Here is a 12837-nt window from a genome sequence, read left to right on the forward strand (position 1 = left end):
TATTTATCCCTTAACCTTAAACTGAAGCATCGGATATTTTTATTCTCGTCAAATCATGTAGACACACGCAACATGAATGAAGTATATAACATTTCATTTGTGCTAATAATACTCCGAATTCATGCTTTATCGGTAACGTCGGGTATTGACACTAAAATAGTAACAGGGTTACGAGCCCTATGAACGTGTAACAGAAAAAAGCATTGGATGATAGGTATATTCTATACCTAGTCGGTGGTTATATCATATACAGTGAAGGAATAATTAGAAACAATGAAGAATAATGAATAAATTAATGATTATAAATTATAATCTACATGTTACCTAGCAAATCATTCTTTTAGAATTTCTTGTTTTTTCTACTGATTTTTACAAACACGAATAGTAATGTAATTATCGTAAAATCATATTGAATACGTTTTTCTGTTTAAAGATCAAGGACTTACGAGCGCAGTGAGCAAATTCATTCAAGATAAAAAACTCGCAATCACGGTCGTGAATGAAGTTAAATCACGACCGTGATCGTGATTCGGCGATCACTGTGATAAATCACCGTTAGTGATTTTGCACGCCATCTCTAGTGTACACAGGTTCGGAAACTCCCGTGGTGGGGGTGATCCCTTAAAGAAATAAAGTGTACAGTAATATTTTTATTTAAGTTGTTAGCAGATTTCATTTTCGCGCCTCGGAACTGGATTTGTTCTCTGTTGAAACGTCAGTGCCAGTCAGTGCGGTTTTACCAGCAGCGTATGACGTCAACAACCGGTAAACGGTTACATTTTTTTTTCTCCCACTACACAACTTCCTGTGAAACGACGTTTCGCTTAAATCCGCGTACATAACAATCTCCTATCTCTCTTTGAACGTGTAGTAAGGTACACGTCACGAATATAAAGCTACCGATACCTATATAGTAGGATTCTGTGAAAGCTTAGGTAAGCTCTAAATCCTAACTACAACGCGAGCAACTGTAGTATAAAGCGTTCGGGATTACAATTTGTTCGTCTGTGTTTCACAACAAGTGCGTAAAATACAAACAGCTTGGTTATCTTCGTTGGGCGTCTCCTTTCATCATATTATTTCCTTCTTTCATAGTTCCTCACAAATTTACTGAAAGTTTTTGTAATTTCATTGTTGCAAACATTTTCTGTCAGTTGTTATTTGATAGCTAATTGGTAATTTTTGTTTAATTACAGATTTTTGAGATCCAGCCTTTTAATTGTGATTAAAACAACCAAAATGAGTTACGGGTACCAAGTATGTATAATTTATTCTTCCTGCAAGTTAGTTATTATGATACGTCAGTGTGTTTGACATTGCAAATAAAATTGTTATTTAATAATCTCAATGAATCATATTGATACTAGTGATAATTAGCTAGTGAAAGCTTTAACAACTGTATAATGTATAATTAATTGAATTTTTGTGCGACTATTAATTGTAGTAGTAATCAGAATTCATTAGAAGGCATTGTACATTAAAGCTTAAGTGTTATTTTAATTTGCACCTTAATATCAAAGGGACCGCCAGTGATTCAATTTCCGGGACATGCACCAGTACCAACATCATTTGGGGTTCCACCTGGTACACCCTCTGCTCCTGGTGCTGCCTGTGCCCCTGGTGCTGCATCTGTCCCAGGTGCTCCACCTCATTCTCAAGGTGGCAACATAGGTTTCATGAATGCTCCCCCTACATCTTTTGGAATGCCACAACCTTATTCCCCATATCCTTCAACTCCTTATCCAGCCCAACCAAATCATTCATTCCCAGGACAGTGTCCTGCCCAGGCATCAAGAGGACCCTCCATGCCTATGCCTCAATCTGCACCTTATTTATCCCAGCAAACACAACAATCATATCCTAATCAACCTTCTGCATACCTACAACAGCAAAACTATAATGTATATCCAAATCTTCGACATGCACCGGAAGCAAAAGAATGTTTCAGTGAATCCTCTCCTTATTCTTCCACTCCTAACACTTATTCAAACAATGCAAGCTTCTTTCCAGGCGGAAGCTATCCTGGGGGGCAGGGTATAGGTTCCCATTCTCCATATGGAGGTAAATCCACTTCTTCCCAACATACACGCCCAGCCCCCCGGAGAGATCAGTTTACACCTAAGGTGAGGCAGAGGAAATAAATATGGGAAACTGCACTAGTTACTTTCATTTTACACTATTCAAGGAAAGTAGCTCATGTAAGGTTCTTTGTTTATCTGTGTTACAGTTGTCCCCTACTGTTGTGCCCTACGGTAATTTCGATCCAAGAGCGGATGCGGAAATTCTGAGGAAAGCAATGAAAGGATTTGGTACTGATGAGACTAGTATCATTAATGTACTCGCTGCTCGTAGTAACTTGCAACGCCAAGAAATTGCTGTACAGTTTAAAACCCTGTACGGAAAGGTAAAAACGAAATTCGTACGGATTGTAGAATAGTGAAAATAACATACGTCTTCCCAAAAAAAAATAGGATCTTATTAAGAACTTGAAGTCTGAATTATCGGGCAATCTTGAGAAACTAGTTCTTGCTATGATGATGCCACTACCACAGTATTATGCCAAAGAACTGCATGATGCAATGACCGGTGTTGGTACCGACGAATGCGTTCTTATTGAGGTACTATGCACCATGTCCAATCACGAGATCCGTGTAATTAAACAGGCTTACGAAGCATGTAAGTTTTGCACGCAATGGAATCACAGTTGTTCATATTAAATATTCCCCTAATGGAATTCCAATTTTTTTCAGTGTATGGAAGAACGTTGGAAGATGATCTAAAAGGTGATACATCAGGAAACTTCAAACGTTTAATGGTATCTTTATGTTGTGCTAACAGAGATGAATCATTCGATGTGGATCCTGCTGCCGCGGTAGAAGATGCCAAAGAACTTCTCAGAGCCGGTAGCTACCATACCTACAAAGCTTAATATTGATGCAAGTCTCTTAACGGGTTTAGACTACCATATCTATATCTTTCACAGGTGAACTGCGTTTTGGTACCGACGAATCAACGTTTAACGCCATTCTTGTTCAGAGGAATGTCCCGCAATTGAGACAGATATTCCAAGAATATGAGAACATAACTGGTCATGCCATTGACAATGCTATTGAAAACGAATTCTCTGGTGATGTAAAGAAAGGTCTCCTCGCTATTGGTATGTGTATACAACTACACGTAATGTATAATTTATAAACGAACATATTAATGCTAATTGTATTTCATAATAGTCAAGTGCGTAAAGAACAGACCCGCTTTCTTCGCTGAACAATTGTACAAAAGTATGAAGGGTCTGGGAACCGATGATGATCGTTTGATCAGATTAGTCGTTACACGTTGCGAAGTGGACATGGGAGAGATCAAAGAAGTCTTCAGACAACAGTATAATGAATCTTTAGAAGACTTCATATCTGTTAGTATATTTAACATAAACTATATCTTGAAAAAGTAAGAATTTGGTCTTAACACTAACAATTTTTTTTCAGGGTGATTGTTCGGGCCATTATAAAAAGTGTCTCTTGGCTCTTTGTTAATATAATCTGAAGCTTTGTAGGTGTTTTACAATGAATCTCCAGTTATACCGCTACTTCTGAAATGCTCATGTACTATAAAAGTATTTCAAATGACTATATGCCTAATATAAATTCACAAAAGTGTCAAACCATGTGATTTGGATAGTACTATTATTATACGATGTATTACAATTCTATAAATGTATGTTCCTTACACTTATCTATTTACATGATACTATATATTTTATAAATAAATAACAGTTACATACTACATAACATGTATTTTGTATCAATTGTTTTAATTAATTTCGACATTACCGGTGACGCGGTGACCTGCGCTCATAGTTAACGTTCACAGCCATTAGCTCGATATTATCTTGGGTTTACACAATACTTTACCAATGATAATATCGATTGTCCACCAATGGTCAGCAATCGTAGATAAAGACGTGGGAATACCCCGACGAGGTCCGCGGACGCGAGTGAAGTGAGGATTTTCCGTGGCGCGCCCGTATTTATGGGCTTGCGGCTACCACGAGGTCGCGAGTTTGCGCCCACCAAAAGTTATTTCTCGATTAATTTATTATATCTAACAAAGTAATTGTTATAACAATTATCTTTCTGGGGAATATTGTCAAACAATCTGTCAGCTGTTTTATAATGCAAATTGTTATTTTTGATAACAAATACGAATCGAGATACACAGAAACTTGTAAGATATGGATTGTTTAAGTGAAATGTTACATGTAATTACTTTCACTTTATTGCAAACTATTAAACAACGATTATGTCTTAATGTTTATGGTGATTGTTCACTGTACATTATTTAATTTAAATGTGTTTATAAAAAAAAAGGTACATATGTTATAAAATCTAATGTTTCATGTGCCGAATATTTATTAATAATTATTATCATTGAAAATTCGACTTTAATAATTACGAAATCTCTTAATTGTTCATTCATTGATGTGTTTACCTAATGTTTAATTAATGTTCAAATAGTTAACGTTAACATAGCATTCATTAAACGTTGAACAACGAGAAACGTTTGAGTTTCGTTCCGAAATCGATTCACGTCAATTTTCCAATGAAACTTTCCTGAACATCAGGTTGTTACATAATTATCTCGGAATTACGAGTTCGACCACGCGTAAATTAAGTAATAGCCGGGGCGATGTTGCTTATGCACTTTATAAGTTTTTGGTATATATATATATATATACATATATATACACATATACATATGTATATATGTCATACGTCAGTCGTAGTTGTGTTTCGTCAGCCGCCTCATCCAAGAGTTTCTCCCCACCATCGGCGTCAAAGCATTCAAGGCAGCGCTGTGTCTCTTACCCACCAGCAGGTTTTCCCTATACCTTTCCTCGTCAGCCTACTTCTATCTCTTTTCACGAACGGAGGTATACGCCCGATAAAACCGGCAGTCTCGGACAAGCTTCCGCGCGATCTACACGTCTCGATCCGGTTTTCATGAAATTTTCCTTTTCTCTTCTCGTGCCGCCTCTCCACTACACATACCAATGAAACGACCACAGAAATCGCGTGAATCAGATCGTTCCACGGGCATCCCGACGATACAGACCGAAATCATCGGACTCGATCGTCGGACATTCGAAAACTAATAAAATTAAGCTATTAACAAATAAATTATTTAAGATTATTAATATCTACCCACCGACCGGGAAGCTTGATCGGCTCGAGGAGCTTTAACAGCAACGGTGTATAGTGATCGAAAGATGGATTTGTCGATGCCGTGGAATTGGCAAACGATACGTGAAACGAGAACAGCGGACACGTGGATCGGGGCCGCACAAGTGGTGGTTGATTAACCCCTTAATAAAACCCGTAAACGAAAGTGGGAGAGAAAGAAGGAAATGGAAATGTTGCGGAGGGAGTGAGAGTTTCTTAATAAGGCTTGTCAATTCGATGACCACACGTTCTAACGCATCGAGATAACGGGACAGGATAGCAGCGCTAATTACCGTTGCACTTTTCGTCGATGATTGTTTCTTGTGGGATTTCCCTCCAAATGCCTCTCTGTTCTCGGTGCTGAAATGATTTAGAACTAGCGAAGAAAAAAAATAAAGGTTTCATCATTGGAATCGACTGGCAAGTTGTGTTGATCGTGATCTTCGCATAGTAAATATTTCGAACCACGACGAATGAGAGCGTGTTTGGGGGATCTAGTAAATTTTATGTCATAAATGACTAATTCTTTCGTCCGAGAGACGGACTTCAGTATTTGCACGAATTAAAAAGAAGAAACCTAGGGGGTGAATTCAATGCGATACACGGTTCGATCGGAAGAAATGAAAATAACGGACCCTGGGTATTCGGGTACGGGTCTCTGTGCTGGCATCCAGGATTTCAATACAAAAGAAGCATGCTAGGCCATGTGAAGGGATTCACTAGACGATTTTGGCAAGGAAACACGACGCATCGCGGCACCGTCGAGAAAGTAAGTCTCGGGTAGTAGTTGGTTAGAGTTCTTAGACTCTGGAACTTTCGCGGTCTGTTCTGCTTTTGTCCTTCGAGTTCGAGAAAGAAAAAAAATGTTTATTTCTTGTGTCTGAGCGATTCACGTAAATCTTTGCACAGTAATCGACGATATACAGTCCACCATGAACCAAACTCAAATGGTTATAATTGTGGCAAAAATTATCGTATCTGTATCATTTAAAAATCATTTGAAAATCTGGAGTCTCTACTTTTTGATGGTTTTAACTGCTTACAGAAAAGGAAGGAATTATCCTAGAACGTTCAACAACAAAGCGATCAAAAAATATCAGTAGTTACTGTTGAAGGCACACCTTATGCTTTTTCGATTTGATTAACAATTCGATGTACTAGGTATTTTCGAAGATATTCTTGAAAATTGCAGATATTCCATTGTTGTGTTAACTCGATGTATCTCGGCAAGAGATGACCGCAGCATCGTGATCCTCATTTTAAAGCGAAGGGTCTGCCGATTCGATTAAGCTGGCAGAGACGAACCCGTTGCACCAACTTTTTACCTATAGCCACTGTGTTTATACCTATGGAGCATTCCCTTGCTTCCTATAAGCAATTCAAGTCAACACGACGAATTTTCCATCAAAGTTCAAGGACTCTGTTGAAAAAAATCACACAACAAACTACGAACGCTCGTTTCACACTGATATAAATGTAACCTGTTTAACAAATTTCATTCGGTCCCAGGTTACATTGCAATGTAGAACAAAATTTGTTTAGATTTACCTGGTGCTTTTTATATCGCTGTAATTTGGCCAAGAAGCAACGCAGCTAGAATCCCGAAAAAGCATCTGAAAGTACAGATTCCACACACTTTCGAATGATATTTCAATGATATCGATACGATCATTTTTATGGAGCTGGAGTTATGGCCATTAAGTATAAAGATTCGTTACGGCGTTTAATTATCTTAACTCTTAATGATTTTTGTCTAGGAATATTTTCAAACGCAAAATCTCTAATCCCATTCGCGTAAAGAACACTAAAACATATCGAAAACAATGGTCATTCGTAAAACGAACAATTTCGAAACGATTTATTACGCATTCAGAAGAACCGCGCGTGCAAAACAATCGTAAAAGATATACGTATGTATATCCTACAACATATTCTCTATCGGACGGTTCTATTGGTTTTTCGTGCGTAGTTGTCTGTCTGTCGGTTATACTATTTATATCTGAAATTTTCTTCCTCGTCAACCCGTCGCGTGAATTCTTTTACAAAGCTCTGGCAAACGTCCACTTAATGTGGCGCAAGGATGCATTTTTGTGCGACGTTTCGAATTTACGCGGTTTAAATGTTATCATTTCTGTCTGGCCTCTTCGAGGTTTGCAACACGGTGCTCACCATTATGTTGCTTTTGTTGTGTCGGCGAATGAAAAATAACACGGTTCATTTGAAAAATTCGGGAAAAATCGCGTCGTTTGTCCGACGTTTTCAAAACAAGCCTCAGAATTTCATTTGTCTTTGTTACAAGTTGAAGATAAATTTATCTTTCGCTATTTTAGGCCAACGAAAAGCAAAAAGAATAGAAAATAACAGGTTTTTATATGCACGTACATGTGTGTCCTGTGACCCGGTAAGTGGTTACGGATGATTCAATTAAGACCGATAAAATGATGGATACCGTTTCGTTTAATTCACTTAAGTGATTTAACGTTGCTATAAACGTTCCGATTTATTTTGCGTTAAAGTAATACTATAATAAAATTGCGGTTCTTGAGAGATTCATCGCCGGAATTGCACCAACGTGGAAACTAGAAGAATCTCTTGAAGATTTTTCTGCTTCCATATAGATACGATAATTATGAGTTTTATTAAACGACTCTGTGATTTCTCTTAATCTCGTATTACCGTGCTGCCTCTCTCGATCGATGTAAAACCAGTTGCAACTCGTGGAAACCGATATCTTTCGAACACAATTTTGTTCCTCGTGATCGTGTTCGTGTTCGTGTTACGTGTTTGCGTGTTGCGTGTTTTGCGTCACACACAGTTGGTTAACACGCGGCTCCGATTCATTGTTTTGCCGTATTCCTGCTTACACATTGTGTACACTCGACAAATTCTGTTTTTCTTTTGTTACAGCCAGGACGCGTGGTCACTCTGATAGAAGAAAAGGAGGTAATTACGCGTTACACGGACAGTTTTTTTACTTTTTGATTCCCAAAATCTCGCGTACGCGGTACACCGGCATATTCGACCCACGACGAGAGTTTTGAAAGAATGATTTCAAAACCCATCGATTGAAAGTTAAACGTTTCGTCGATTCGACATTGTTCCCGCGTATTGACGTATTTTCTGACCGATTGTAACTAGCACTGCAACTATTCCTTACTATTCGAACTATTCGAATAGAAATAATTTATTCGAGGAAATCGAATAATTCGAACAGTAAGGAATATTCTTATATTTATTTATTCATTTAATTATTAAACAGGTATAAACCCAGCATAGATGCATAACAATTTAATGAAAATACAGCACTAGTTGTAACATACAATCTGTTTCTTTGTTAACAGGGCATTGTTTATGGACGAGCGTTTCAAGTCCAAGATAGCGCGGCGCTGCCATATTTGGAAAACCGTGAGTGCACTTTGGGCGGATACATAACAACATTTTCGACGTTTTACAACCGAGACGAGAGCAGAAGCTTTCCTGTAGTCATTTACATAGCCACCAATAGGAACGAGCATTGGCTCGGGGAAGCACCGCTTCATCACATCGCTGGTCAAATTTTTGAATGTACCGGTCCGAGCGGACATAATATCGAATATTTGTTACGGTAAGTTTGTTGATCGTTGAAATCTAAAGGGATAGACCAATATCAAAGGTAAAAAGTCGATTAGTTTATCGGTTTCTCCGCAAAGAATCCGGAACGTAGCATTGTGTTTACATTGCATTCGATCGTTTGTCTCTTAATCACCTTTAATCCGTGTTTAAGGGAACACAGATTACGAAATTACGGGGACAAAGAAGATAATCCTCCATCGTGATTGTAACTTTTTTCGTCTACAGATTAGCGGAATTTATGCATCGTTATCTACCGGAGGCCCATGACGAACATCTATTTACTTTGGAGCTTTTGGTGCGCTCGCAGATAAAGGAGCGAAATATGTGTTTAAGGACGTTGATGGGCGACCGTGACTTCTACATCGACATCGATAACGATGAAATAGACGTCGATAACGAAGAGCACAACGATGACGTTAACGATCTCAGGGAAAATACGTTCCAATTTATTATAACTGTACCGCGGAAAACTTTACGTTGTCTAAAAATGTAGCTCTTATTATACGTAAGAGCTACTCACTGCACGGAAGTTAATATTTAAAGAGATTATAGAAACAGTTGTCCATACTTGTGTGAGACGAAACATTGCGTAAATCAAATTTGTAACACGGATAGGATATATTTTTTCAAGTTTTTCGATAATATTCATGTGATATTATCATATATGTGATAATAACATCAGCGAACTAAATGAATGAAGAGTTCACGGCATCGGGCGTTTTTGGCCGTTGTGCAAATTATATTTTAAGAATTACAAAGTGATATATTATATATATATATATATATAGTGGCAGCTCGATAGATTGACTTACTTCAGTATGTCATTGAAACATTGCGCTTTTTGTTCTAAACAACATGCTGGACGCTGTTCACGATCGTATTCCATTATCTTGGATCGTGCCTTAATATTATTTTATGGTATATAATTGCACAAATCATTGTTCCTACAATTCTTTAGGTTACAAATTGACACATCTTAAAGACTTTTATACATTTCGACACGCGTATGTTATTATGTAACAATATTAAAATACTTTTATCGTAAGATAAACGAGTTGATTTTTATGTCCCAATCGAACCAAAATAAATCAATACAATTTCATTATCGATGATACGAGAATAGAATGGTTTTTTTTTCATACTGCCATAACAAAATAATACTTTGGAGAAGTAGAATACAAAAACGTACGTAGAGGTGACAGAAAATTAGTCATTTGGAAATTGGCGCGAAACATTATATGTACATCCATTACAAAAATATTAAATATCCGTGGCTCCATCTATACTGCCACATTCAAGCTGCTAGCCAATTAATATTATATTCTTGCCACTGGATGATGCAATGTGATTATTTTGTATGCACCGTGTAGCGCCATCCAATAACAAAAATACGGTATTAACTAGCTAGTTGTTTCAACGTTTTGCCGTAGATGGCGTTACCGATTTATATTGTACTTTTAATGGTCCTTTATACGATAGTGAATTTAGGAATTACATTCACCTCCATTCGAGCCTAGCTAGCCAATATTCTATAATATTGCCAAGTCTAATAAAGTATGCAATATTATCAGTTACATCCAAATCTCATCAAAGAGACCGCTATTGCAATTGGATTCTCTCTACATTATTCCATAAGTTTAAACTCTATTACAATTGAATTTGTACAATTATCGTAAATTGTATATTTTCTTTAAACAAAAAACAAAAATAAAACACTATGTAATGCAATTACCTTATTAGTAACAATCGTTAAAGAAGAAAATCAATTGCTGTCTGCGGGTAAAGACGACGAGACCGACATATGATACATCAGTATTTCTATTTATGTAATGTCTATACAATTTCTCAGAAAATATGTAAAAATAAAATATGGAAATACACGCGGCGTAGGAATTGCTCTTGCATAAAACAAATTAAGAACAGGATAGGTAAAATTTCGTTATTGCATACATTTCTTAGAGCTATACAGTGAACTTGACTTACTTATGTGGCTTTATCTAGCGTAACATGTATACGTTCGCAATCCTAGACGATATTCTATTATTCCACATATGTACATACTACATCGAATTATTTTACATATTTAATATAGTACATCCATGCCAATGTTTAAATGTATTTCAAATCGCTGTTATGCAATAGCGACAGTGTATACAGACGCGAGTGTTCCTACCTATACGATATTGCGCAGGAAGAACACGAACGATTAACAACGGGACGATTTTCATAATTTTCGGTAAAAATACGAGGAAAAAGGGAGCACTGAATTCTTGGTTCCGGCGTGACGGCGTGACGGCGTGACGGGAGGGGGGGCTCGAAAGATCTTCGTTATTATTTCAGCGAAACGAAGCGTGCATGGGTGCACGCTCGAGTTGGCTCATGTACGAGTTGTTAACTTCTTCGTGGCGGATTCTGACCAATTTATTACGCACAAAATTTGTTGTTTCATTTTCTATTGTCGTTACTGTTTGAAATTTTCATGAAAATCATTCGGGCTAAGTTATAACGATAATTTCTATACACGTCCAAAACCATATTACCGTAAATAATATTTTCTCGAAGTTTCGAGTGATTCCCTCCTTCATTTATTAAACCACCAATCGAATACGGTTTGATGTTGAAAAGAATATCCGTAATTGTATAGAAAATTCGCAGCATGGTGGCTACTGTTAGCCAAGAAAAAAAAACGGGTAAAGCGAACAGTTTCCAGATCTCAGTCACGGGTGAGGCTGAATCGAAAGAGAAAGAAAAAAAAAAAAGAGGGTTCCTCTACGAGTGGAAAGTTTGTTCGCGGTTACGTTTCGCAATTAACGATTTAACGACTAAATCGTCGAGACACGAAAAGAATCGCGATCAAGCATTCTCCGTTGGAAAGAATTTCCATCGTGTGTTCAGCCGCGGCGCGGTGTACGGGGATACAAGCCGATATTTTTACATTGTTGGTAACCCAGCGCGTTCCCGGTCGACGCGGACGACACTGAACAGGGGAACGCAGGAAGAGGATCAAGAAGCTCTTCGGCTCTTTACGGAACGCACGTAGAGACGAACGTTCGTCACGCATCGCGGCGATAAACCCAGCCAGGTATCTCCGGGATAACGTTACTCCCAGGCTACATGTGTGTGTATATGTATATTGTATACGCTGTCCTGTAATTCTATTAATGCATCCGCGGACAGAACGTTTGAAAAAACCTGCATGCCGGTTTTCACAATGAACACGGAATTTTTCTACGAAACGCCCCAAAAATAATATGTCCCGATTATTCTTTACACATAGTATGCAGTGCTCTAAAAATCTATAACCCCTAATGATACACGAGTGTATCCTAGTTATCTCTTAAGGCGTATTCATAAGCAGACACACGTCTAAGTACTTCGTGATTAAAGATTACCTTCCGATTTTTCGTCATTAGACACGGATCACGGGGGGGGGGGGGGAGGGGAATTCCATGTCCGGGGAAATTGCGTAAAGGAACGGCGAAACGATCGTCCGAGAAACGACTACGACAAAAATACATTTCCGCTGCTCTGCGAGCGGTTTTCGCGGGCTTGTCTGCGTGCGGAAAAGTCGAATACGGTTATACTGTTCGTCACGGTTATTAAACGCGCGTCTCTTTTCTTTTGTTTTGCTACCGCGTGGTACGACAGATACGACGAACGTCCATAAATTCGATCCGTCTCGTGGTTCTTCAACGTTTCCCACATAACTGTGAGTTCGAGGTTATACAGTCATTTGTTTCTAAGTCCTCCGTCAACTTTAATTAATTAACGGTCGTTTAAATTTCGCGAAGGATATTACGTACACGCAACTGCGGAAGCGTTACATGTCATACCGTCGACGATAAGGCATTAAAGCGAGTATAGTATGTATTATTAATTATTCCCTGGATCCTTCATGCTCACGAGATTTCCTGAACGGTAAAAGCGACAGTGCTCTACCACACGGTGGCACGTTTCCCCGCGGTTTTTCTGACGTGTAACGAAACAATAAAAACCACGGGAATAA

At 38.2% G+C, this 12837-nt stretch overlaps 2 protein-coding genes across 6 annotated transcripts; both read left to right on the forward strand.

The window, feature by feature from the left end:
- Nucleotides 1–812: 812 nt before the first annotated feature.
- Nucleotides 813–3688, forward strand: LOC107193814 (annexin B11-like). Of its 5 annotated transcripts, none has more exons than XM_015583321.1 (9): nucleotides 813–935; nucleotides 1197–1257; nucleotides 1521–2123; nucleotides 2228–2404; nucleotides 2472–2676; nucleotides 2751–2903; nucleotides 2984–3157; nucleotides 3231–3412; nucleotides 3486–3688. In XM_015583321.1, exons 2-9 carry the CDS (start codon nucleotides 1240–1242, stop codon nucleotides 3531–3533), a joined length of 1560 nt encoding a protein of 519 aa, XP_015438807.1. In that variant the 5' UTR covers nucleotides 813–935; nucleotides 1197–1239; the 3' UTR covers nucleotides 3534–3688. The 5 variants fall into 5 exon arrangements, with proteins under 5 accessions (XP_015438807.1, XP_015438810.1, XP_015438808.1 ...); XM_015583322.1 differs by lacking the exon at nucleotides 813–935 and adding an exon at nucleotides 957–1021; XM_015583324.1 differs by lacking the exon at nucleotides 1521–2123.
- Nucleotides 3689–5266: 1578 nt separating this feature from the next.
- LOC107193805 (putative glutathione-specific gamma-glutamylcyclotransferase 2) lies at nucleotides 5267–9846 on the forward strand. Its single transcript, XM_015583311.1, has 5 exons — nucleotides 5267–5303; nucleotides 5759–5988; nucleotides 8127–8162; nucleotides 8561–8823; nucleotides 9057–9846. Exons 1-5 carry the CDS (start codon nucleotides 5267–5269, stop codon nucleotides 9322–9324), a joined length of 834 nt encoding a protein of 277 aa, XP_015438797.1. The 3' UTR covers nucleotides 9325–9846.
- Nucleotides 9847–12837: the final 2991 nt, after the last annotated feature.

The sequence above is a fragment of the Dufourea novaeangliae genome, unplaced genomic scaffold (genome assembly GCF_001272555.1).
Source record: "Dufourea novaeangliae isolate 0120121106 unplaced genomic scaffold, ASM127255v1 scaffold30, whole genome shotgun sequence".
In the NCBI taxonomy this organism is placed as follows: domain Eukaryota; kingdom Metazoa; phylum Arthropoda; class Insecta; order Hymenoptera; family Halictidae; genus Dufourea; species Dufourea novaeangliae.

Coding starts and splice junctions, on each gene's coding strand:
- LOC107193814 (XM_015583321.1), top strand. Junction 2,124..2,227: donor GAGATCAGTTTACACCTAAG/GTGAGGCAGAGG, acceptor TCTGTGTTACAG/TTGTCCCCTACTGTTGTGCC. Junction 2,405..2,471: donor TTAAAACCCTGTACGGAAAG/GTAAAAACGAAA, acceptor AAAAAAAAATAG/GATCTTATTAAGAACTTGAA.
- LOC107193805 (XM_015583311.1), top strand. CDS start 5,267: ATGGATTTGTCGATGCCGTGGAATTGGCAAACGATAC. Junction 5,304..5,758: donor GTGGAATTGGCAAACGATAC/GTGAAACGAGAA, acceptor TTCGTCCGAGAG/ACGGACTTCAGTATTTGCAC. Junction 8,163..8,560: donor CTCTGATAGAAGAAAAGGAG/GTAATTACGCGT, acceptor CTTTGTTAACAG/GGCATTGTTTATGGACGAGC.